The 26,350-nt window shown below is 46.7% G+C and overlaps 2 protein-coding genes and 1 long non-coding RNA gene across 4 annotated transcripts; 1 reads left to right on the plus strand and 2 right to left on the minus strand.

The window, feature by feature from the left end:
- Positions 1 to 295: 295 nt before the first annotated feature.
- LOC135373765 (uncharacterized) lies at positions 296 to 1,087 on the plus strand. Its single transcript, XM_064606854.1, has one exon. The coding sequence runs from the start codon at positions 296 to 298 to the stop codon at positions 1,085 to 1,087; it is 792 nt and encodes a 263-aa protein (XP_064462924.1).
- A 5,075-nt stretch (positions 1,088 to 6,162) lies between these two features.
- LOC135373732 (uncharacterized) lies at positions 6,163 to 24,534 on the minus strand. 2 transcript variants are annotated; one of them, XM_064606820.1, is made up of 3 exons: positions 24,438 to 24,534; positions 18,887 to 18,948; positions 6,163 to 6,461 (listed from the first exon to the last, which is right to left on the minus strand). In XM_064606820.1, exons 1-3 carry the CDS (start codon positions 24,476 to 24,478, stop codon positions 6,250 to 6,252), a joined length of 315 nt encoding a protein of 104 aa, XP_064462890.1. In that variant the 5' UTR covers positions 24,479 to 24,534; the 3' UTR covers positions 6,163 to 6,249. The 2 variants fall into 2 exon arrangements, with proteins under 2 accessions (XP_064462890.1, XP_064462891.1); XM_064606821.1 differs by lacking the exon at positions 24,438 to 24,534 and adding an exon at positions 21,720 to 21,995.
- On the minus strand, positions 15,135 to 17,079 carry LOC135373733 (uncharacterized). Its single transcript, XR_010416569.1, has 4 exons — positions 15,996 to 17,079; positions 15,485 to 15,843; positions 15,315 to 15,404; positions 15,135 to 15,236 (listed from the first exon to the last, which is right to left on the minus strand). It is a non-coding gene; the product is annotated as an uncharacterized LOC135373733 (long non-coding RNA).
- Positions 24,535 to 26,350: the final 1,816 nt, after the last annotated feature.

Genomic DNA, 26,350 nt, shown 5'->3' on the forward strand with positions numbered 1-26,350 from the left:
CCTCGGTGGGATTCAGTTTACCTCTGACGGGGTACGAATCATCACTGGTAAATGGTGTGTGCTTCCGTGAACCGATGTACAGTGAGGACTTTATGAATAAGTGGAGTGTGTGTGTGTGTTTGCCACTTTGTTTAAGTGTTTTTCTGTGGTTGCTTTCCTTTGTTGTCTAGCAGTCGTGCAATTTTTCTACTCGTGACAGGGCTCCTGACGTGCCCAGGCCTGCATGTGTAGAGGGACACCACCTCCTCTACATTTCCTCCACACCTCCCAACTTGCGGAACATGCGGATAAGATCATGGAGGTGGCAGTTCCGGCTATCTCAACGGTCCAGCTTTCCGAAGCCTCTCCCATGAAGGACTCGACTGCTGAAACCATTGCGCACACGTTCCTGTCCACCTGGATTTCGCGCTTCGGCGTCCCAGAGGAAGTCGTCACAGACAGGGGACCACGGTTTGAGAGCCACCTCTTCGTAGCTTTCCTGCCCCTCCTCGGGACCGAGCGCATTCGCACTTCCGCCTACCACCCGGCGTGCAACGGCCTGGTGGAGCGTTTCCATCGTCACCTCAAGCAAGCCATTATGGCACACGGTGACCGTGTGAGCTGGTCGGATCACTTCCCGTCCATCCTATTGGGCATCCGCGCGGCAGCTAAAGTAGATCTTGGCTGTTCGTCAGCGGAGCTGGTATATGGAACCCCACTCCGCCTGCCCGCCGACATCTTTGTACCTTCATCCGTCCCCTGCACGGACCAGCCTGCTTACCTCGCCCGCCTCAGACAAGCTTTTGCTACGCTTCAGTTTACTCCGACCCGAGCGGTAGCATCATCACCTCCCTTCGTCCCGTTGGAATTGTGCACAACGTCCCACGTTTTCCTCCGGACGGATCGCCTTCGTCGCGCACTCGAGCCTCCGTATTCCGGGCGTTACAAGGTTCTGCGCCGTTCCCCCAAGACTTTTGTCACGATGTCCACGGCCAGCCGCAATCTGTCTCCATCGACAGGCTCAAGCCTGCCTTCATTGACAACGCTCCTCCCGTTTCCTCCCTCTCCGGACAAGCCTTTCCAGCACCTCCTACGCCAGTACATGTGAAACACGTCACCTGGAATGACTGCGTACCCCTAGCGCCCCCTCATCTGATCAACGCTAACCTTCCCGTACCGTCAGCACACTGAGAGGGGGGGCAGCTGTGGTGACTGCCGACGACGAAGCCGGTCAGCTGGCGCCGCCCACGCGTCGCGCCTCAGCGCGAGGCAGTGCAGAACAAATCATTCCTTCGTTTTTGGGCTCGCTGGCCGGACGTGTCTCTTTTATCTCTAGCTGGGATAGTTTCCCACACATGCTTTCCTTTGTTTATGCTCTGTATTTTTTCTTTTTTGACAAGAAAGATTCTTGTTGATCATTCTTGTCTTGCCGATGACGATAGTGTTTCCACACCCTTGATCTGGACGTGAGTAGCACTGCCACGATTCTTAATAATTTTTCGATTAAAGTAGTTCGTAAATCAACCGCAAAAGGGATAGACGTGTGACTTTATTCAGGGGGAAGAAAGCATCATTATTTAGTTCTCTGCCTGACTCTTAGATGGAACAGACACATGGCTCTACGCTCCTTGTTAACCATGCGCTGTGTTGATCTTTTGTGTACCTAGTCCACGTTAATGGTGTTAGGATATTTTGTTCTTTTGTGAGTCGCATTTACTAAGTAATTGGGATAAGAATGCTTGCTATGATCAGTTTTCATGCATGGTGCTCTTCTGCAGTAGGTTTTCTATGCAACCGTTATAGCAGAATAAAGGAAATAATCTTGGGATAGTGATTCAATAAATAAGAGGTCCCCTGTCTAGCACGTACGCGTCCTTGAGCCACGCAGGTGCATGCATGCATGGGTGATGACGTCATGCTGCGGCTCTACTGTTTCAGGTGGACCTTGTCCAGTTGAGCATTAGTGGAAAAAAACAGTGTAGCCCTGAGACAATAGGATGACGTCATGACCAATGAGCAAAGCCTGCAGAGGGCGCAAGGATTCATTTCTCTCTTGGACACTGGCGGATGTGTACGCGCTAATTCTGTTCCTAGCAACTGCGTCGGCCGTTAGTGGAAGAGCGTAGCTTCAGTAGGGTTTCGTTTGCCTCTGATGTGGTATGGGTGTGTGGTTCGTCACTGGTGAATGGTGGATTTTGTGTCGAGGGGATTTACAATGAGGGAATGCAGTGTAAGTGTCCGATGATGGTGAGTGTCTTTTGTCACTCTGTAGCCCAGCGCTCGTGCGATTTGTCCTGACATGCCCCGACCTGCATGCTTTCCTTTGTTGATGCTCTGTATTTTTCTTTTTTGACAAGAAAGATTCTTGTTGGTCATTCTTGTCTTGACGATGACGCTAGTGCTGCCCTGAATGGGAATAGTGCTAGAACAATTCTTAATAATTTTGCGATTAAATTAGTTCAAAAGTAACTGCAAGAGGGACAGATGCATGTCTTTATTGAGGAGTAAAAAGCATTACGATTCAGTTCTGTGCCTGGCTGTCGGATAGAAAGGTCGTATCGTTCTGTGCTCCTTGTGACTCCTGTTGTGGTGGGCTGAGTTTTGTGTAACTAATTCTTTCGCCAACTTTGTCCCCCTCTTTTGCGATTTTCATGCCCGTGCATGCCGGGTGCTGGTTGCTGTTGTCCAGGCATCCCCGCCATTTTCTATCTTCTTCTGCCTTGGGAACGAGAGTAGCGCTGTCGTGATTCTTAATAATTTTGTCATGAAATTAGTTTAGAAAGTAACCGCTAGGAGTGCTGCTGATGCGTGACTTTATAGAGGAGAAAAAAGCACTACCATTCAGTTCTGTGCCTGGCTGTCGGATGGAGCAGTCGCATTGGTCTGCGCTCCCTGTGACTGCTGTTGTGGTGGGCTGCTTTGCTTCTGTGCCTGATTCTTTTTGTTGATAGCTATTTATGGTTAGCATATTTACTCTTGCATTTCCCAGCCTCTGTATTATGAGTGTTTTTCTCTTTGCATGTCCAGAGCTGTCCTAACATGCCCAGACATGCCATGATGATGTCACAGCTGACGTCACAGAATGTCCAGAACTGGTGGTCGCAGCTGAAGATGCTTTCCAACCTGCCTCTGTGCTTCGTCGGCCAGCGATGGTCAGCGGCGGTTCCGGACCGCTTTCTTCAAGATGTCGTCGTTGGTCTTCGACTAAACTCCTTCTCTCCACTCTATTTCTGTCTTTTTATTTTATTTTCTACCCATTTTTTATTTTTTATCAGCTCAAGTAGCCGGCAACTCACACTGTGGTCTGGACACGTCTTAGATGCTCCCCAATTAGTGTAATGACTCACTGAATGATCCTAATTACTGTGGGGTCCCAATTAACTCTAATTGCTAATTAATGGCGTCCAGGCCTCTGTGTGAGTTTCCGATACTTGAGCTGATCATATACTACTTACTACTACCTTGTGGATTTTGGGCAGTAAATAGAAACTACCTGCGCCAGTGTTTGATGGGGTGAGATATCTGAGGTCATCATGTGTGATGAGCTTTCTCTGGTGAAGATCCTGTATGGTATGGGTTATAAGCTCAGTGTACTCCTCTGTTGGATCATGGTCCAGTTTGAGGTAGTGTTGCGTATTGCTGAGTTGCCTGTGAGCCTCAGAAATATATTTATCTGTGGGCCAGATGACGATACTCCCCCTTTATCTGCGGGCTTGATAATGATGTCATCTTTGTCAGCTAGCGCTTTGATGATGTCACGCTGTGTTTTAGTGAGGTTTTGACCACGCGAGCTTTGGGAAATTCCGCGAAGAATGTCGTTGCTTACTTGTTTAATGTACAGGTCTAGTGCGGGTTCTCGGCCGTGATTTGGTGTCCAGGTTGACGGTAGTCGGAGGTCGTTGTTGTTTTCTTGTGCTGTGTCAGCGAAAAATTCTCAAAGGCGTAGTCGTCTAGTTCACTATGACCCCGACAAAGAACTTATTTTGGAATGTGATGCGTCCTCAGAGGGTTTAGGAGCTATGCTCTCACACCTCATAGATGGAGTGGAACGACCAGTGGCTTTTCGTTCAAGAACCCTCAACATTGCCGAGAGAAACTACTCTCAACTGGAACGAGAAGCTTTGGCTCTGGTGTTCGCAGTCACAAAGCTGCGAGACTACTTACTAGGACGATCGTTTATTTTAAAAACTGACCATGATCGCCTAGTGAAAAGAGAAGTTCCGGCTGCAGCAGCTGCACGCATCCAGAGGATTTTAGGAGCCCATAGGTTGTGGGGGAAAAGAGGACGAAGAAGTTGGGAGGTTGGAGGACGACGAGGAGGTTAAAGACAGTGTGGGTAAAAAGGAGGACGACGAAGGGTTTAGGACGCAGTGTGGACGTGGAAGCACACGGTAACGGACCTTGAGAGTGTGGACGCGGAAGCGGAGAAGAAAAGAGACTGTAAGATGTAAGTCATTAAAATAGCTGTTGCTTAGTATATCTTGTGTTTGCATTTGTGTCTCGCCTTCCACAGGGATCGAATGGACGGGCTTTGCCCCCGAGAGTGGGAATAGGCTCCCACAAGGTACAAGATTCAGTACAAGCCGAGACAACAAAATGGAAATGCAGGTGCCCCAAGCCGGCTGCCAACAAGGTCATTGGAGGAAGCAGACGTATCGAGCACTGCGCAAGTTTCTGCGACTGAGATTTTGGATTGCAGTCCCGTATCAAGACATCAGCTAGAGGAACACTCTAGGAAGGATACCACCTTAGAAGATGTACGTCAATACATTCAACACGGCTGGCCAAAGAAAGTAAACGGAAACACGTTGCAGCCATTTTGGCGTCATCATCAGGCTCTCACAACAGATGGGGGACTTATCCGGCTAGGAAACCGAGTGGTCATTCCTCAAAAGGCAAGAAAAGCAGAAAGAAGGCAGTTCTTGTCAGAACTGCATGACACACATCTCGGAATAAACTCTACAAAAGCACTAGCAAGGACACTCATGTGGTGGCCAGGGATTGACACAGACGTAGAGCAGTTACTGCACAACTGTGAAGTATGCCAACAGGCAGCACCAATGCCGTCAGCAAAAGAACCACTCAGTTGGCCAGCGACCACACAGCCTTGGACACGCATCCATGTGGATTATGCAGGCCCTGTGGAAGGCAAAATGATCCTTGTAGTTCTAGACAGTAGTTCTAGTGCTTGAGACTGGAGCAGAACAAGGCCCTACAGACAGACTTTATAGAATATCAAATGCTATATTTGTTGTGACTTTCTTAAAGGGACTATGAAACGATTTTTTTCTTCGTTTCGTTCGAAAGAAGACATTTTTCTGAGTCTAGAACTGAAATTTTACTTTCGTCGCGCGAGCGGATTTCTCGGAAGCGAATTTAAACGGAGCGGCGAATGGAGGACAGCTGGCGCCGCGCCGTGACGAGCTGCCGAGCGGAGACACAACGGGTAACTTGACGCGACCGCGGCCGGCTCAGCAACACGTCATCGTGACGTGTTGCCGAGCCGACGAATCCCGCCAGGAGCATGCGCCGTAGGATCCCGCGTATGCGTTCATCGGGAGTGGAAATCTCCATGACAGCAGCTTTCGCGCGATCGGCAGATTTCGGCAGTGGCGGCTCGCGGCATTACTTGCCATTGTGCAACACCGGTGACGTAACGGGGAACCGAAGAGCGGTCCGTACAGTTACACCATCGGCAGGGAAATATGCGCGGGAGAGGAGGAACGCGGAAGAGACATTTACAGCGCGCGCTCCTCGCAGAGTGGAGCGATTTCGTCCGGAAAAATTTGTGGCATATTAGTTTCTCTGCGGGAAGAACAGTTTCCATCGAAAAAAAGTATGGGGGTTCGGGAAATTTCATAGTCCTTTTAATGATTTTCTACTATAGTAGTTCCAGTTTACCAAGTTGGTGGCGCTGTTGTACCATCTGACGTCATTTATTTGTAAACAGGAAGAACGGCACCTCACATAACCACGTGATACATGTCGGGTTTAGCAGAAAAGGAGCAGCAATCGGCACCTTGGCAATAGCGGTAGCACGCCTTGTGAGGTCCCATCTTTTTCTTTAGTTGGACACTGATATCTAGCCTATGAATCGGCACCTAACGACAGGTATATTTCGGCCTGTCATCTCCAGGTACCAAACAATCAAAGCACATTTATTTGGTATATAACACAGTGTGATAACCCATAGAAAAACGCTTTACGCAAAATAAGCATCGTACAATAAGACATTGGTATGCAGAGGGAACATTCTGGCAATATTTTCATTCAGCAGGTCTTGTGAGCTTTGGACAAGCCGGGCGGCGTGAATGTCTCAAGGCATACGACGCCTTGACAAGGCATTGGACAACATGTTCCACGTTGAGCCTTGCATTGTGACGGATCACACTGATGTATCACCGAGTCCTCTGGACAGTCTCCCGCTGGTGGGGAAAACTGCGGGCATAGAGGAGGAGCTGCAGCATTCACAGCTTGACCATCTGCGAGATAATATGAGGATAATTGAGCTCATTTTGAGGCACGTGGTAGATCATGTAGAGATGCGAAGCCCCGGACAAAAACCGGAAATTTTGGGGAAAAAACAGTTCTTTTTTGGGTTTTTTCGTCATTTCCGGAAAAATAGCCCAAAATTTCCAGGCAACAAAATTCAAACATGTAAACTTTTGTGCCTTTCATGCGTTCCATCCCGCCAACAGTGCCTCAGCTAGGTGCCTGTAATCCGCCAACGCAGCGGTTGCATCCAGTGTATTGCTCCGTAGACGAAAGCGTGCTGGGCGAACGCAATGCATCTTGGACAGGTCCTAGGTCGCACGTCACAGCAAACGTCAAGGCGCACATAACCTTAAAGATGGCGGCGCACGTGATCGGCGGCCAAACCGTTTGTAAATAATGCGGTTGTTGTCTCTGCGCAAGGGTTTGGATGTCTTTCGATCACGGTAATTATTTTTATCCGATAATCTCGCATTAAGACGTGCAGTTTTGCAGATAGGGCCTCGCATTGTTGACGACTTCCAAAGATGTGATGACGACCGCACGTTAAGGCTCACTGAGCCGATGCGATGTACTTAAACTAAGGAGAAATGGGCTACCATGTTGCGGAAGAAGCACCGCATGCATAGTTTACACTGGCAAAATACGTCCATCTCTTGGCGTAATGGCGACGGGAGTATGTCGGTAAGCGGCAAAACGACATGTAAACAAAGTCACATGACCTCAAAATGACGTTTTCTATGACATGCGACCAGGACAAGATGGCAGTTTTGCCAAAAGCACCCGCTTGAGGGTAGTTACAACAATGGCGGGTTAAAGTCCCTGGATTATGCTCTTAGGGAAGTAGCGACAACCCTTCCCTCACTCTTCTTCCTTATCGCCCTCGCACTCCTCCAAACGCCATGTTCTTCCCAAGTGCCCGGCTCGCGGTGTAGCGTTCAGTTATAGCTCCGCGGGAGACTTGGAATCTATAAAGCCGTGATGGCCCAATAATGTAAAAGTCAGAGGGTTCCTACCCCCTTATGTGAACATCATATTGTGGAGCCCTTATGTGAACATCGTGCTGTGGAATCTCTTTTAACAGTCCATGCGTTCCCGGAAAGGACGCGTATCCTCCAGATTCCTAACGCGCCTGGAAGCAGTATCGCGTTAGTGTTCTTGCCATTGGACTTTACAGGAGAATTTCCCGCTGCTTTAGGGCGTATCATGTGTTCATCAACATGCTCATGCGCGAATTCACATCTACAGCTTCAATCTATTAGCCAGGCAATGAAAAATGTCCTACCTGAGCAAACAAGAAAATTCAATGAACTGAGTATATGCTCTGTAGTGCAAAAATCTGTAGTATATTCAAGAGGGTAATAGTGATGCTATAGTACTCTTCTTAAGGCAGGCCAATAAGAAAGCTGTGGACATATATGCTCATGCACATGCAAAAAGAATAGACAGGCACAATTTTTATTTTTCTTTCATCTTTTCCAGCATTATGCTGTCGAGAGGATGATCTTTACACATTCTCGTGGCTCAGACAGGCACAGTTTTTATTATTCTTTCATCTTTTCCAGCATTATGCTGTCGAGAGGATGATCTTTACACATTCTCGTGGCTCTGCTTGAGCACTGCGTGTCCTTCACAATGCAGTCATCACTCAGGATACAGGATAGCCTTTTTTTTTGGTTGATTCTTCGGCATACTGGTGAAGCGTGAGATTTGGCGATTGTATGAGGTACTAAATGTTCTTCACTGCTGTCCTCATCCCTACACTTTTACTTCCACACCGTGCACTAGCAGCCTTTTGCTTCAGCACATTGTTCACCTTACGGAGATGGATATGGAGCCGTGTGTGCAAGAAGTGCTGCAGCAGCTTTTCCGGCACCTTGTGGCAGTCTGGGAATCCCATGGATACACTGGCTTTCAGAACAATTTCTGTCACCTGCTGCACTGAGTAAACACTACTCAAGATCATTTCGGTGTATTCCCTGAAATGTCCTTCAGCTACCTTCAACAGGTTCACTACTTGACGAGATGGCACAGTTAAAGGCATACTTCCACAGCTGTATGCCTTCATCTCTGTCAACGTATTACAGCCTTCAGATGATGAAGACAGTGCAGATATGCAGGTTGTACAGGCAATGTTCTTCCTCAGCTTATTCACAACGTACCCTGCAAGGTACTCCAGTGACTCCTCTTCTTCCGCTGGCACTGAGGAAGGTGACTCCATAGAATCCGGCACTCCTAACTGTACATCTTGCTGGTCAGATATGGCCACAAGAAGTTCGCCGTCACTTTTTTCGTAACTTCCATATTTGCTTGGAAGCAGGAACTGCACCATTGTCGCCGTCCGTAATGCTGCCTTGAACTGTTTCGGCGCTGGCACAGGGTTTTTGGAGCGGATGGTAGAGAAGAAGTTCTCCAGAGCATCTTGGCAGAAGTGTGAAAACAAAACATATTCGAAGTTGTATTTCTGCATATACAGTTCTTGAAGACCAAGGGCACATGACGTGGAGAGAAGAATGCCAGTTTGTACAGGTTTCCACACTTTTCGTTGATCACCAATGCTTAGGTTTTCTACTACGCTCATGAAGTTGTTTAAGAAAGCTACGCCATCCTTGCGTTTATGCAGCAATGCTTCCTCCTGTTTACGGGACGTCATCATGGTAAACCATCTGAAAACTTGATAAAAAAACCAGGCTGTAGCCAGTGCTTCCTTGTCCATCTGTTCTGTGTGTACGAGGTAGCGTATAGCAGCAGCTGTATCATGGTTGAACAGCGTATATGCCGGCCCGACCTTCATCTTTGAGTAGTGAGCTGGGTTTAGACATTCACGTGATAAACGTGGAGCAAGTTTCAGTTCATTTTCTTCGTCTATCTCTACAAGTTGTTCAATATAGGACAGTGAAACCTTGTTCGTAGGAAGATCATTCTTGGCTGCCACATCTTGGGGTAGGTATATGTGTTGACCACGGGTCAAGTGATTTCTGAGATTCTTCAGGAGATGAGGAACGTCAGCAGTGAAGTATAGGCGGCGACTCGGGTCACAAGGATGCACACTGTGACACTGTTTCTTGGAGTGCTTGCCCACAATAATTCCGTGAGCCCTCCAAATTCCCTGGTTCCCTCCTCCCATGTCACTGACAACAACATCTATCTTCAGCCCAATGCTCTCACTCTTGGCAATAATGCTGATGATGATTTTCTTCACTGTTGGGACATGAAAAGAGTCCCCAGTAAATTCATAGGCAATTACTTGCTTCCACCTGCTGCTCACTCCTCCTAGCATGAAGACGAGCGCGTGGGTTGCAACTGCTGATTCTGGCAAACATCCATTGCTCAGGGGTATGGTCGGCTTTCCAATGACAGTGCCTGTAGATGGATCAAAGTCGAAGCTCTCTGTGATCTGTATCTCGTCCAGCATAAGTACAGCGTGGCGCTCTTCCTCCTTCATGATTCCGACCTGGAAATCAAACAGACATCTCACATTGAAGCTTTTCAACTTCTAGTACATGATCACGGGGAACAATGTTCAGTAACTTGCCTTCACTTCTAGCAGTTTAAAGGGACCGAAAAGTGAATATAAACCTATCGAAACTTTATGTTCAGCGATAAGCTTGAACCTTCAAAAGTTCGAATATCAAAGAACTCCGCTGAAGTCGCAGTAGTTTTTCTGTAATCGAATTTTTCATAATTGCATGTCCAGGGACCTAGTAGGAAACCGTGCAGTCTGACAACAATTGCATGACCCCGCGCCATCTGTCGTGGACGCATGTAATACGCGCACTTCCGGGCGCTAATCCGGCGAAAACGAAAATGGCAGTGGGCATTTGTGACCACTTTCTACGTCGAGAATGTCGAGCCTCTTGAACATGAGTGCGCATGAATTTCACATTCGAGAACTGTCGCTCACACAGAACTGTTGTTCGTGCGTTAGCGTGCTGGAAAGTTTGTTCTTCGCAGCAGAAGATTCCTCGTCCAGAGATCAATCGGAGTCACATTCGTCCTCAGCAGTAGCTCACCGTGCCGTGAACATGGACTGCTTTGTCAAATTTCCATGTATCAGGGGGAAGCACTTGTGTAAGCCGAAACAAGCGCTGGTTTTTCGTCGTGCAGGTGTTCATGTGTGAAATGCAAACCGACGGATACTACGGATGGATACTACGGTTTTTGCTGCCGAGAGGTAGAGAATGCGTGTGAAAAGCAGACAGACGATTGCATCAGAACTAACGAATATTTCGAAATACTGTGCCTTGACACCGAAGTACTGCAAGTGTCTTTTACATACATCCGAGAAACCGAAGAGCATGGCAACATACACGGCAGCGCCGTGTGGTCTTTACGCGCTACTTGGACGGCAAACTGGACGGAAAATCCTTATTTCTGCAGGAAATTCCGTTATACCACCTGTCGGCCATTCACAAGAAGGATATGGGGTGCTCAGAGAAAATACAATAGAAAGCACTCCACTGGATCTCGATCTGCGTCATGCATGCTATTAGGGATGCTTTCCCATCAGTGCGTTGACCTGTAGAAATGTTATCAGCAGATTTTCATTTCTTGTTTGCTGCAAGTTTTTCTCATTGCTTTTTGTTTGCTGTCACAGCATATTATAATTACTAGTTTGTTCCTGGAGGGTTAAGTAACCTGTGGGCATAGATGTATTTGAAGGTTATACTCATGTCTCAGTTGTATATATCAGGAGTAAGTAAGATAATTTTCATCAGTGTCATTCAGCTGAACTGTGTTCATAACCCTTTAGTATACTTCTTAGTGACCACGTTTCCAAATGTCAACTAATAATTGAACCAAGATTGGGATTTAACACTTAACTCTGTTTTGCCAAACAGAGTACTTGTAACTGATTCATTATCACGTCACCAACTATCATTTGTAAAGAAGGACTTGAGGGCTGACTTCAAGTATTATTAACCCTTGATCTGGGTTCAAAGTTAACCATGCACCATTGGTGTGCATAGTACTCGAAAATGGCTAAATAATTTATTGCATAAGTTCTCTGTTACTGTAATTGAGATGCACTTTTGTAAAGTACTTTTGACAGCCCTGCAAATTGAAACTGGCTTCAGCGTACACTACAAATGCATCGTAACATTTAATTGAAATATAATATAAGAGCAGAAGCAACATTTTGTCACAACTCAAACTATATCTTTCTTTTTTATTGTCCAAGGATTTAGGAAACAGAGTAGGACTTCCTGCCCTCTGATGTTTAGACGTACTTGATAGAGTTGTAAAACCTGCAACAAAATAAACAAGAGAAGTATAAACAGTTTTGTCTTTCCCTTTTGAATTTAACGAGCTAGTTATATTTTACCATTTGTTCACTTTTGTATTCTCTGTTGGTGAAAAGATTACAGGAACAATAATGCTGCAGATCGAACAATGACCTGTCATCTTGATGAAGATCAGAACATTTCTTCAGGCATGCTAAGTGAGACAAAAGAAATCGGTACAATGAAGGTTGTACAAAAACAGCAAGTCTCCGTCAACTAAAACTTTATATATGTGGATGTTACCACATCGTGTAGTTTCCATCCAAAAGTAGGACTAGGCAAGGTTGTTTGGCAGGTTGTTGGCATGTTGATGTGCTATTCCGTTACAGCACATCAATATTGATGAGGGGCAAATACAGTAGACAGCGTGATGGCTGCAAACTCAAGTGAAGATTTATTCAACAGAACAAGAAACAGAAAGCATGAGTATAGAGAAAGGCAGGGCCATGCAGTGTATGGTGAACCACATTAATCTCTGAGAAGGTAGGATCGAAAAGCAATAAAGAGAAATGACAGTTGCGTCCTAGATAGGGGAACTCTGCAAATTTAGGACCAATATGATGTGGTAACCTTGCATGGCTCACTGCAGCTCTGACACACATTGAACAATTCCAGTAGTGGGGCTTCAGAGACAACGAACGTTTGCTGTTTCACTGGGCATTCCAGTGTAGAGGATGCATCTCTAGAAAATTAATTAGCGTTCCTTAGTCATAAAGTCATAACTACATCTCAACAGGAAGTATTCTTATACCCTTCAAACAAGCTAGTAGTTCTGATCGGTTTCTTCTCCCCTTGTTGACGTCATACTAATGTTCTGCACCTGTCCAAAGACTAAAAAAAATGTCGCAAAGTCTGCAACACGTAACAAATCTAGTGCTTCCATCTGTGGACTTTGCATACCTGCTTTCAACTATTTCTGTCATGTCAACTTGAGTGCCTGGATCACACACACACGAAGCAGTCTTGCGCCACTTCAACACTGGAAGGCCCCTAAAATTAAATTTGTTGATGTTGACAATGTTGAGTACGGGACAAGTAGGATAACATAAGTGAAATGGAATACGTCGTCGCTATATTATAATTTATACATATGTGACGCCTGTACATACCTAAGACGTTGTGTTGAACTCGTCACCTCGGTGAAGCAAAATCACTGGGTACTGAGCATCAGTGTGCTTCGGACGTCTTCGCAATTCGCCTTCTACGGCATCTTCGTAGTCATCGGCAGCAAAATGAGAACAGCACACACGACACGACTGCTACATCTAATAACCGAGTGTTTCGAACCACATTCGCTTTCGCGCACTCTCCTGTTGAATCTTGTGGTAGAAGACGCCCGCCGCCGATGGTGAACAAACATGATTTTTGTATCCCCGAACACCAAAACTACACCAGGCATATGTAGGTCTCTCGAATAATTGACACAACCACGACGAACATGTCATTCACTTCTCTTTGCGCGACCAACACGACCACCCACTACGTAAACAATAAACGCGATAACACAGACGGCCTTGCAGATGGCGCGGCGGATCGTAGCTCGGAGCGGCGAAGTAGCTGAATGCTTTATTAACGTAAAAGCTATGGAAGTGAGCGTCATTTTTAAAATGGCGTTTAGCTGTAAGATAATGTGCGTCAGCTTTGTTCTCTACAAAATTAACTCTCACGTGGTAAGGGTTCACCAATCCCTGGGAACCCTGGACCTGAAACCCAAGTTGCTCTTTTTCGCCGTTCGCTGGCAGCGAACGGCGGAACCTTCAAAATAACGGAACGGAATCTTCAAAATATTTATACGTAAAAAATATGCCGAATTGAGAAGTAATGCTTTCTGTATCTTATCAAACAACGATGTTGTGCACGACAGTGGGCAAAAATATGGGGGTTATTTTTCACTTTTCGGTCTCTTTAAGCATCTCATGAAGTATCCCTGATGAAAATTTATAACCCTCAAGCCTTCTCTGAAGAGTTCTCTCTGAAGGTAGAGGTTGGCCTAGCCCTTGCATCACACTGTAGCCCCGAGCGCCACAAGAGAGTCTTAATTTAAGACTCTTTATTATTGTCTCATCGCTCCACTTTATGCCTTGCATTGTCGTCTTTTTCAAGCATAGCACTTGATCGTCGTTGAGATACTGCTGTAACCCTATGATTTAAAACAAGAGTTTTCGTGGTTACATTTAACTCAATGTTATGAATGCTTCTATCAGCATCACTACTTTGCATCATCTTACCTTCGATTAGGCATGCTATTGCGCTTGAAGCGCGCTATTGCTTTGCTCTGCTTGGAATCCGCTTTAAAGAAGTCTTGTGAGCACGTTTTGTTGGAGAGTTTCACGGCCCAGGTTGACAGGTTGGGTGCTGCTGGATTCCCCACAAGGTTGTTGGCGAGTGTAGCCGAAGGCCTTCTCCAAAAGGTTAAAGGAAAGGTGCGGAAACCTAGGGGGGAAGTGGCGAGGGGTTCTACTAGATGTATGGTTGTTCCGTACGTGCACAGAGTATCGCACAATCTGAAAAGAGTGGCTAATAGGTACGGTGTACCTATGGTATTTTCGGCACCTTGCAAGCTCTCGGGCCTTTGTTCGAAAGTTGATCGTAGTAACCCTAAAGTCTCTTGTGGCAAGAGCCATCAGCACCAGTACGTTAGCTGTGCGGTGGGGGTAGTTTATGAGATCCCACTCACATGCGATAGGGTGTACATTGGCCAGACTGGCCGGTGTGTTAACGACAGGGCCCGAGAGCATGAAAGGTCTTTGTCTAGTGCGGACACGCGTCATTTGCCTATGCATGTTACCAAATGTAAGTGTACTCCGCTATTCAGTCAGATTGTCGTGCTATCTAGGAGCAGAGATAAGGGTGCGCGGGAGTTATCTGAAGCGTTTTTTATCGGGGATAGAGGCGGTAGGTGTGTGAGCCAAACTTCTGTGTCTTTGTTATCGGGGGAGAGGAGGATGTTGTCGAGGCGGTAGTGATTGTGTCTGTCTGAGCGTCTGCGCTTTTGGACCAAGGTGGGGTGACTGGGTTGGTGGCTGTGCGCCTGCGTACTGGTTTTTGTGTTATTAAACTGTTCGTTGGAGTCAGCGCCTGTCCTGTCCTCTCTTCTTCCGTCGTGTCTTCTCGCGCTGTGTTTTGGATCTTCATGTATAGTCACCAACGTGCCCAACAGCGAGTCCTCTTCGATTAGGCTTTTGTTTTCTGTCTCCACTTTTGAGGCCCGTCTTTGTGCTGAGGAGAGTTTCCTCTGTAGCGATGAGACATTTTCCTCCAGCAATCTAATGCGTTTTGCTGCATCTTCAGAAGCAGTGAAGAATTTGATGCCTGCGGAACAGGAACTGTGTTATGACACCTATCACAGGAGCCGTATCAGTGTGCTCCACTTGCCTTCAGTTTGAGTGCTTTTCACTGTAGAGCTTGTGACAATCATCTCGGACACCTCTTCATAAGCAGCAACAAGGCCTGCACTATTCTCTCCTGGTAAAGTGTAATCTGTAAAAAGTGTTTGACGCCTGTCAAAATGATGGGGCAATAATCTCAGAATGATAAAACGACAGGAAAACACCATACTCGCATGATCAAACAGCAATCTTGGTTGAGAGGGACAACTCGACATATCTGTATCAGTGGCATCTGGAAGCTGCTCAGCTGCGTAGAAATCTATGAACAGAAACATGAATTGCTCATGTACCTTGCGCCATGAACTGCTACAGCAGCGCAAATGGAATACGCATACATACCTGTTTCATGTGCTTCTGTAAAGTTTTTGTCGCTGGCATCAGAGCCACTTGAGCAGGGCATTAGCTGGCCATTGAATGACGACGTGATGTCCGCTAACACATGATGTTCCGAAGTGTTGGCGCCTAGATATCGTAAGCCGATGTCACGAAACTGGAGATCCCAACCGAGGTTCCAATAGACTTCTCTGAACCATCCTGTACCTACCTTGACCCATTCGGCGTCGTTCACGGGGATTCTTCCTCGATAAAACCTTCTCTGGTCGATGTGAAAAGATCGTCGGGATGGCGTCGCATTTCAGTTTCTTCTGCCCGAACTTTTGAAGCACAAGCGATTCATACTGATCTTCTGTGAAGTGTTTCTAAAAATGCGTGTATTATATTAATCAAGAATTATTGACATGCCGATCCTACTAAGTATTCGAACAAACAAACTTTTTGAGAACTACGAATTGTGTGCATAAAGTACGCATACGTCGTTTAAAGAAGAGCGAATGTTCTATGAAATACTCACATCGCAGAGCTTACTACTTTTCGTCGGCTTGAAATTTTTTCGACCTATCTTGTGCAGCCACATCTTTCGCCTCGCCGCAGCTTCTTTGCTTTTGCCCATAGGAACAGAAAACATAGCTTGCCCGGTTTCGGGACGACCACTGCACCCGAAGGCGCAACAGCCGGTCATTCTCAACTGATTAAGTTGCCGACGCACGAAAGATTATTCAAACCGCAAGCACGGGAGAAACTCAGCGCACTGTCGCCGCTGCAACCAGGTTTGGGAAGATCATGGCGGAGGAAACGGCGGAAGTGCCGCTAGGAAATCAGTGCGCGACTCCGGCCAATGTGTGCATTTTGCCGGCGCCGTAAAGCCTGTCGCTACTTCTCAAAGAGCGAGGTCATCCAGGGACTTTATGGCGGGTTTGTGCCACCCCTGTGTCCGCCAACAAGCACCAACTTAGTGCTCCGTCTGGCCGCTCCAAGCGATCGCCATCGCATTCACATAATGTCTAGCCCGCCATAGTGGACAGGTTGTTTTAATTACCTATCGCTGAGTAGACAGCAGTCTCATGGGATGCTCTGCTCTGCATTTATGCCTAGAGGATGAACACTACTAAAGCTTCTGTCTCATTGTATGCTGTGGCTTGGCCGGCAATGCTTCGACTCAGCAGTAACCACATTTGTTTCTATTTTTCTCAATTTTTCGGAAAAAAACAAAAAAGAAACTTTTTTTTTCAAGCGATTCAAAATTTCCGGAAATTTTGAATTTTCTCGGTGGATGCGCATTTTTACGCAGTGTGTGCGCAGTATCGCAGCGGACGTGTACCGTACAGGGTAGAGCATTGCACGTGCCGTATTCTAAGGCTCAGGCCCGGCCCGATCCCGGCCTTCCTTTGATTTACCCGCCAAGGGCCCGGCGCGACGACTCCGTACCTGTCCCGGGCCCGGCACGAGCCCGAGCAATTTCTAGGCTACCCTGCACGGCCCAATGAAGCGGGATGTAAAAGTTGACCATGGCTAGCCTAGCTCGGGCCCATAATGTGAAACCCGAGCAGGCACAGGCCCGCAAAAAGAAGGCTTTACCCGGCCCGGTCCACGGGATGGGACGGGGTCGTGCATTCGGGAAAGCCCGTGCAGTGCTCTAGTACAGGGTGTGTCCGTAACCATGTCAAAAAGTTTCAATGAAAAGAGCTCGCTACCGGGAAATATGTCATCAATAACATTTAACTGCAGGGAAATTTTGCCACATGCTACAAGCAATTTTTGTCAGAATTTAATATCTGGAATTGAATTCCAATATTTGCCAAGTCACACCATGATTTTTGTATTTTACTTTTTATTTTTGCCGGGAACAGCTTGCGCATGTTGGATTTAGTCAACTCCATTACAAAATACGTCTCCTGCTCTCTCTCACTGTTCCACATAACTGTAGCGTTGTCATATTGTAAAATGAATCTGAAGGGAGCAGATTCATGTCCTGTTCGCCCTCCTCGCTTCTTGAGGGATATTAAAATGCACTATGCGAAGTGATTCATTCAACAGACTTATAAATATCGCAGAATTCGAAATCGCACTCGTGAGCAACGGCGGAAATACCCGGAACGAGTCAAACGAGCCGACCAGCCGCGCCCGTCATTTTGACGTCACTACGGTGCAGCCCGCTGGTTGGTTTCGAGAAACGTCGTCTGCTATTTTTCACTCGGAACGACGCCGTAAGCCGCAGCGATGGAAGAGGTGTTTCTTTCCGCTTTTTCTTTGATTATGCCAGATACAGTAAACGGACATTGGTTCACATAGAGTCCACAGACACCGTTCAAGGTTAGGCCGTGAGATTGTGGAGGCCACCCTCATTCAGAAGTCCCCGAACAACGTTAGCCAAAATCGGTCAGCCTGTCCCCGCTCGAGCTCGCTTTGGTCTCGCGCGAACTTCCGGAGTAGGTAGATCGTGAAAAGGAACTTTGATTTGAAGGAACCCGATTTGAACGCTGTTCTGTCCGTGTCTTTGTTTTCTGTCGCGTTCCTTATTGTGATGATTGTTACTGATGTTCTGTTGTGTGGCGGCAATGAGTGGAAACAGAGCGCAACACCGGGTACCTCCCAGTCTCGACGTGACATGGTCAGCGCACTAACCACTCAGCCACGCGAGCTGGTGAAGTAAAGTGGTGGAGCTGGTGAAAAGGCTCGCCTTTGTCGGCCTTACAGAGGTGGGCAACGTTACGACTGACTGATGCCCTGGAGGAATGTGCGTCCTGTGCCGACCTCTAAGGGAACTGTGCCGACATATGTCTGAAAGCGTCTCAGGAAAACCCAGGAAAACCCCCAGACAGCATATCCGGCAGTGCTGTTTCCATGGTACCACATGGCGAGGTCACCGTGGTGGTACCAGTACCATAAGAACCCGTACACCCCATCGTAAGGACATAACGTCGTGCCTGGAAGTGTCCCAGGGAAGAAAGAACAGAGTCACGCTGATTATGCCTTTGATGCAGATTGTGCCTTCTTGAATAGCGTCGTCTCGTGGTAAATACGCTCGCGAGAGCTAAAGGAATTGCATATCGGTATTGTGAGCTTCGTTCTTTTTGAGGAATATGACAATTGGAAAATGTTCAGCCGGGGGGGACGGGTGGACTATTAAAAAAAAAAAAGGAAAGGTTAGGACGGCGGCGTGTTGCTTAGTCCCTATAAGGAACGTTCACAAGGGCCATGCACGGCGAGCACATTGCACAGTGTATAATTTGTTTTTCACTCAAACATCACCATGTGAGAGGACCTTGATCATACGTTCTGATCCGTTTAAGTCACCCCAACAGTGGACAACGAATATCGGAGTGGCTGACAAAGAGAAGTATAGGCGAAATAGCCTTGTAAGGTCGACGTCCCCCTAACAAATGGAAGACAAGAGGTACATACGTGTTCCGACGATGAGCAAAACAACACCAGCAAAGAATGCGGCTCGTGTCCAGGTATGCATCCTGAAAAGAAACATCACATAAAGGCACCACACACAAAGGACATCACCACATAACACCGCCTGACAAAGCGCCCTAGTGAGTTTCGTCGATGTTTCTCCAGTACAACGGAATACAGGTAGTTTTCGTCCACGTGGTAGAGCATTGCAAAGGGCCGGGTTGTCCCGAAAACCCGAGCCCTAAAAGAAAACTCGAGAAATCGGGCTTCGTAGTCGTTTCGACTGCGGGCTCTGGTCGAGTCCGAGAGTTATCGGGCACGAGTCGGGCCGAGTTTTTTGTGAGCCATTCTTTCACATTATTTAATCCTCAACAACCTCATCATCAATTAAAGTTGATGAAAACTAAGTAAGCAAGTGCCTGGGCCCTTCCTCCGTCTTTCTGCTAAAACACTACAACATAGGTGTCGCTTATTCTCGAGTTTGCCGTGTTGCGGTTGAGGATCAAGCACACTCGCCGTGAATGCGCGCAGACGTGCGCAGACGTGCACCGCAGAATGCGCGTGAGATTCGGTGTCAACGTGTGTCTAAAAGTATGCACAAACCGCATCAAAAGCTGCGCTTCCGCGTTCCAGGTATACGTGTGTGTGGTTTACGCCAGGGCCGGCGATAAGAGGGGGGGGGACGAGTAAGGCGACCGCCTTAAGCCCCGCGCTTGCATAGGCCTCGCGCACGAAGCCCTCAACCAGAGATTACTTTTTTTTATATATATAAAGTATGCACTTACTGGTGTGAAACAGGCCCCGCGATGTGCCTTTGCCTCAGGCCCCGCACACCCCTAGACCCTGGTTTACGCTGTATTATACTAAATCACTTCGTGGACTGCACCTGTTGGACGGATCGCATTACAAATCTGTCTATGCGAGCCGGGCCTCGGCCGGCATGAGTTTTCAGCAGACGGGTCGGGCTAGGGTAGGATAAGACTACGTGGCTTCGGGTAAATTCAGTCCCGTGCAGGCTCGACCACGTGGACATCCAGAGTAATAAGTCTTAATGTGCACATTATCTAACTCGACCGTCTCTTTGTGTCAATAGCAACCTTCAAACTTTAACCTTAACCTCAAAATTTAACCTTCAAACTGAATATTGAATGCGCGGTGTGCTAGAAGATAGGAAAACATTGACTTCTTTGTCACGATGGCGGGCTTGATTGCACGATGAATGTCTCAATTCCGACAGACGAGGTTTTCATTTCACAAAAAAAGTACTTTTTTATGTTTCACAAAAGTTTTTGTGAAAACCTCGCCTGCCAATAGAGGTCGTGGGAGTGGCGATGTATTGTGTATTTAAGCGTGTGCCTTTGCTGATTAAACTCTTTGGTTTGTCAGTCAGTGCTCTGTTGTATTCGTCCCTTTTTTTGTTGTCCCCTGCACTGGGGCATATTTATCTCTTTTAGCATGGACTACCAAACAGCCCGGTTTTTGTTCCTTTTTTCTTCTGACTTCCTTCAGTCTTGTTCAGAAAAGGGACTGCAAAAGTCGTCATGTCGCAAGCCGGATCCTTTGGTTTTCAAGTGAAATGCAAGTGAAATGCAAAAGCACACCGCGGAAGGCCTGCTGCGCTTAGATACTCAGTAGCTCTGAAGTACGTTATCCATTCGTCGCGCGAGACATCATCCAACTCCAGTGCAAGCCCTACGTGACGTACTCCAGCTATCACAAGCCACCGGTGTGTGTAACAAGTACAGATACCGAGCCGGACGGCGACGCATCCACCCAAGACGACACGAGTACTGAACATAAACGCTACATTTAATGTGAAGATAATGAAATGTCGTACGCGGTAATTGTACAGCAATGGCACGGCAAAACCAGAGAATGCATTCTGCATACCAGTTGTTTAGTCCCATATGATTATGAAATATGATAAAAGGATACCCTGTAATTGTTCCCGTTCGAGGGCAATTCTGTTGCAAAGATCTCAGACGCCGAGTAGCCTGATTGAAATATTCTTTTAAGAATATTTCAATCAATATTGATCATCATTTCATCAATCAGATTTGAATATTAAAATGAAACGAGTCAACACAATGGAGGTCGAACATAATATGCAAATAAAAGCTTCAGCTTGCATGCAAATATTATGTCGCACATGATGCACCATGTAATATACAGTGATTTATCCAGAGCTCACCTAACACCCCCTTCGCGCCAGCTATGTAGACCCTTGAACGTCCCGTCATTCAACCTACAATCCCGGACCTTCCTCGAAAACATGAAGCTTCTCCAGTAGTAACCCATCAGCTCTCCTTGGCGCATATCAACGCCACCTACCCTTGCTGTCGTCAAACCTTCACAGATGCATCTGTGATGCGTGACACATCAGGGGCAGCCTTTTACGCCACAGATACGGACCACAGACAAGCCTACACGTTGCCCTATCCTGTGTCCTTTACTGAGGCGGAACTGTATGCCATCTTCGCAGCCCTAGAGTACATTGCTGGCCTGCCACCTGAGAAGTCCTGGGTTGTCCTCACTGACAGCAGAGCGTCCCTCCTCCTTTTGCTGTGTTCCCACCCCACCATCATACGTGACCTGCCCAACATGATCATCCAGGCATACAATCGGCTCTGTGCAAATGGTCACGTTCTTTGTCTGCGCAGTGGTCATGTGGACTTATCTGCTAACTCACGCGCAGATGCGGCTGCACGACGTGCTGCACAAGTTGAGACTCATGCTACGGTACATATGCCCCTTACTGTCTCTGCTTATTGTATGCCTATACGCCGCCGGTGTGCTGCTCGGGCCCAAGCGTGAGGCTGCCTCATACAACACTCACCTGCAATCAATCGACCCCGCAGTGGACTTCTTCATTACGTGTCGCTGCACTCGTCACGAGGAAATCGCCGTCTCCGTCTAAACGTCGCCCGCACACCGCTGCAACTGTTCAAAGTGGGTCAATCTATAGCACTCCCCTCTGCACTAGCTGTGGCGTGGTGGGTGATATTCTCCACTGCATCCTACACTGCCGGCAACACCTTCTGCACCGTGACGCCCTCTGTCGTCGTCTAACCCAACTTGGCTACGGCACTATGACTCTGGCTACCTTACTAGGTCCCGTTAGGTGGTCGACCCAGTGGGCAGTCACCACTGCGCTCCTCCGCTTTTTCCACGCTTCGAACCTTGTCGACGCCTTGTGATTGTGTGACCGCGTGTGTGACTTTTCAGTTTTAGTTTTATGTTCTTCCTTTCCTTTTTTTTCTTCGTCTTTTCCTTTTCTTTTTTCTTTACCTTTTCGCTTCTTTTCTTCTTTGTCTTCCCGGTTTCTTTAGTTTTGTTTCTTTTCTTCCCCTTTTCTCCTTTTTTTCTTCTTTTCTTTTCCTTTTCTTCCCCATTTTCTTTTTTTTTGAATAGCAAGCCGACCTCCGTCTGACTGGCCTTTCCTTTCTTTTTTCCCCCTTTCCTTTCCCTGCTTCCATCCTTCCTTTCCCGTGCGCAACCTATAGGGCGGGCTTTGTCATTTCAGACACATAATTTCAAACTCAGACATGAGCTCCGCCTTCATTCTTAAAATGTGTTTGCAACACCCCCTCGTGTTTGCAATTCTGTATAAAGTACTGCCTGTAGAGATCACGTCGCCTTGCATCGACATAATTTGAGAGGCCTATTGTTCTTACGACAGCTTACAATTCGGTACTAGCACCGCGGACTAGCAGTAGTGGTTATAAGGACAGCTTGCAGAAGTGTAAAGAACGAAAGCTTGGCGTTCTGTATGGTGATCCGACTCCCGGCGTCCCTCTTCGGCGTGCCCCTCCTGCTCCACCGACGCCGACACCCATCATTTACTCTTGACCTGCCCAAGATATACCGCTCCTCGGACCGCACTCACGCACCGCCTATCTGCCCTGGGGCACAGCGACCTCTCTTTGGCCACCCTACTGGGCCCCGTAGGGCAGAAGCAATGGGCTGTTACCAGAGCGGTAATATGCTTCCTGGGTGACTCTGGGCTCCTGGACTTCCTCTGAGAGATCGTGTACTCATGCCCCCCTGCTGCCCATGTGCCTCTTGCGTCTTTCTCCTTTTCTGTTTCTGTTTTTTTTTTCTTTTTTTACAAGGAATAGCAAGTCGACTTCTGCCTGGCTGACCTTTCCTTTTTACCTGCCTCTTTTTTTTTCGTAATAAACATATCCCCCCCCCCGACTCCCGGCTTTTTTTCTTCTTTCAAATCTTACATTTTATTTAAATATTCGGAAATTTTTGGAACAATATGATGTCAACGGAAATTTGAAAATCTCGAATCGAGTCTACAGTACTGGGGTCCTGTTAATATTTTGGAATAATGAACAGTAAACTGGAACTGCCTCTGAAATTCTGCATCCTGCACATATTCTGGGACACTCTCGTAGTTTCGTATTTTCTCATAGGGCTGGTATTTTCCTCAAAACCTGCGCTAGAGGGAGCTAGTATAGAGGCACCCTATTTTCCACCACATAGGGGTTGAAGGACCGCGCTGAGAGCCATGTGTCGGACGCCTTTTGGATGCTCTTTTAAGAATTTCTCAAGTTACGTTTGTTACAGTTTGGAAGCGTCTCGTTCCGTGGTCTCTGCGTGAAGGTGTCCTGCGAGTATTTTACGACACGAAGAGCAGCATGATTGTGCAACTGCATAACATCGTGACAGTCAGTGTCTGTTGCTCAGCACAGGTATCACACGTTGCGCCACAGGAAATAAAAGAAGAATATACAGGTTGTTTATTTTTATCCTTTACAGAATTTTTATAAAAAAAGCTACGCGAGCAGCAAAGATATCGTTTTTGCAATTGAGTCATACGGCCGGGCGGACATGCACTGGAAGAGAGTATGTAACTACAAGATGACTAATTATCTAAAATTAATTAATTAACTCTTGACAAAAACGAAATAGCAGGACGGGAGACAATCTTCGTTGAAACCATTCTATTTCTTTTTTTATTCCATAAGAGAGCGCGTGCCGTCAAATATCCATCGTTTAATTTCATTATGCAAATGAGCCGAAACAGAAAAAGCGCGCCTCAAGAGCGCATCATCTACGCCGACAGAGGCTTATCTGGCCAGCAGATCGGCACCTATACTCCAATCATCTCCAAATCACGCGGCCCTCTGACGTGAAATGAGCGCCGTGCTCCGTACGTTCCCGGTCACCATCGCGGTTTCGCTTTCGGCACACGTACACACGCACGTGCGTGTTGCAGGATTTCTTAGACGTGGAATGGCTTTCAACGAGGATAGTCTCTCATCCTGTCATCTCGCTTTCACCCGAAATACCATAATTAAAGAGTTGCTTAATGAATTTTAGGTAATTAATCATCTTGTAGCTCTGCAAACTTTCTCCGAAAGCATGTCCGCCTGGCCGTAAACTCAACTTACGAAGCGAGATCTCTGCTGCTCTCATAGCTTTTTTATAAAAATTCTGTAAAGGAAAATAAAGACCCTGTATAGTAGGGCGAATGCCGTTTCAAAACCCGTCCTCGTGCTCTGTTCCACCGTGACGTTACAGAACTGTAAAACGCATGACTTACCTTTCAGTGGAGGCTTCTACGATATTCCGCACTGCGCTCATGGAAACGATGATAATAAACGAGCATCGGGGTTTTTCCCTCTACCGGCAATACCCGACTCGTGACAACACACCCAGACAGGAAACCAGCTGCGTTTCCTTCCACGTGTCGCGATCCTGAACTACACGCTGTGCAGTATGTTTCTGAAGTAAGTGCAGGAACGAGATGACGACCCTCGCCCCGCACGTACACTGTCACTAAAACAGGTGACGGCGTTCATGTCGGGTGCAGCGACAGCGTCCTATATTGAGAGCAGGGGTGGACGTGTAATATCTTGCATAACAATAGTGCTTCTGTAATAAACATCTTTATTTGAGTGATGATGGGCAGAGAGTTCACTTCTGTAATAATTTTTTGTCTTAGTATTACGTATTATAATACGAGATTGAAAACAGTATTTGTATTAGTATTATAATACTCGAAAACGTGTATTACAGGTATTAGTGTACAGAGACGTCGCGAGAAAAGCTTCCGCCTGGGGCAAAATTATGCTAAGCGCTCCCCTCCTTCCCAATTAGACGCTCTGAAAACGAGAATGAGAAAGAATGCAGTTCCGAGCTCAAAATTCTCTCGATTCTCGTTTTATTGTCCAACCTATCTCTTGGAACCTGCCACCCGGACTCCCGCTGGCAAAGGCGCCCGGGGCGGCCGCCCCTCTCGCCCCCCATAGAAACGGCTCTGTTAGTATATATAAAGAACATTTATTACATCGATCTGATGACATGGGGAATGAAACCAGTAAATAGCAGTGGTGTATACCAGGGCTCGGAACCGTTATTTTTTGGGGTTCCGTTCAAGTTCTGGTTCAAGGTTATCGGTTCGGTTCGGATTCAGGTTCAGCGCAACCAAAATAATGGTTTGAACCGATATTAATCGGTTCGAACCGGTTAACGTGTGCTGTGCTAATCAGTGTACCACATGTAAGAGGTAATAGACGATATGCAAAACGCACACTCAGAGAAAAATCTATACCTTTAGAGGTATAGATCGCCTGCTCAATAACTTAGCCCTTCTTAGGTATTATTTTATACCTCGGTTACAGGTATAAAAAATAGTCCTCAACAAAGGGCTATATGCCACACCTTTAGGGGTATAGCTCTATACCCCTGTGAAGGTCTGCACGAGTACCATCATGGTGTTACATCACACCTAGGCAAGGGTAAATTTAGAGGAGGGAACTAGAAAAATCACCTTCGGAGGAAAGAAAAGTTTTTGACATACACACACACACACGTACTACAAACACATGCAAACGCATATGGTTGTGAAGTAGGACGAAAACCTCGTGCACATTACTCCGCATGTAAAAAAAAAAATGTGGAGTTGAAATCTAAAGAAAATTTTCAAGGAGCAAGATCGCTCTGCGCAGTCATCAAGTGTGTATGTGGATTTAGATAGTACTGTACTGATGTCTGTGTTTCTTAGTTAAATATTCGTTTAACTTAGCTGATACCGTCTCAAGAAAAAATAATAATGATGTAATACAGCAAGTTGCGGAAGTAAAGGTATAAAAAACCATAATGGTATAAAGAAACAGAAGGTATAAGCAGCCTCATCTATATACCGTGAAAGGCATAGCCTGGTGATCTATTCTTGGTACTGGATATGAAGGCGTGGTGATGAGGTATAAATATGGTACGTTAGCCCTCCTTTATACCTCTTTCATACCCTTGAGAAGGGTTGGAGGTATAAATAGGAAATTTGTACCTCTTCTATACCCTCCAAAGGTATATATATCTAGCAGAACGTACAAAAGAGGTATAAGAGCACATTATTATACCTTGTTAACACCTTTTTTTCTAACAGTGCAGCGTCCTCTCGTAGCGCGCACAGAAACCTTCGGAATTCCGCCATGTCTGAGGCTCTCTCTCCGA

The sequence above is a fragment of the Ornithodoros turicata genome, unplaced genomic scaffold, assembly GCF_037126465.1.
Source record: "Ornithodoros turicata isolate Travis unplaced genomic scaffold, ASM3712646v1 Chromosome31, whole genome shotgun sequence".
In the NCBI taxonomy this organism is placed as follows: Eukaryota; Metazoa; Arthropoda; class Arachnida; order Ixodida; family Argasidae; genus Ornithodoros; species Ornithodoros turicata.

Bases quoted from the DNA above. Each gene is read 5' to 3' on its own strand.
- LOC135373732 (XM_064606820.1), bottom strand. From the start codon at position 24,478: ATGAGCGCAGTGCGGAATATCGTAGAAGCCTCCACTGAAAG. The intron at 18,949-24,437 runs GTAAGTCATGCG...GTTTCTTTTCAG, and splicing joins GTAGAAGCCTCCACTGAAAG to GATGCATACCTGGACACGAG. The intron at 6,462-18,886 runs GTATGTACCTCT...ATTATCTCGCAG, and splicing joins TTTGCTCATCGTCGGAACAC to ATGGTCAAGCTGTGAATGCT.
- LOC135373765 (XM_064606854.1), top strand. From the start codon at position 296: ATGGAGGTGGCAGTTCCGGCTATCTCAACGGTCCAGCTTTCCGAAGCC.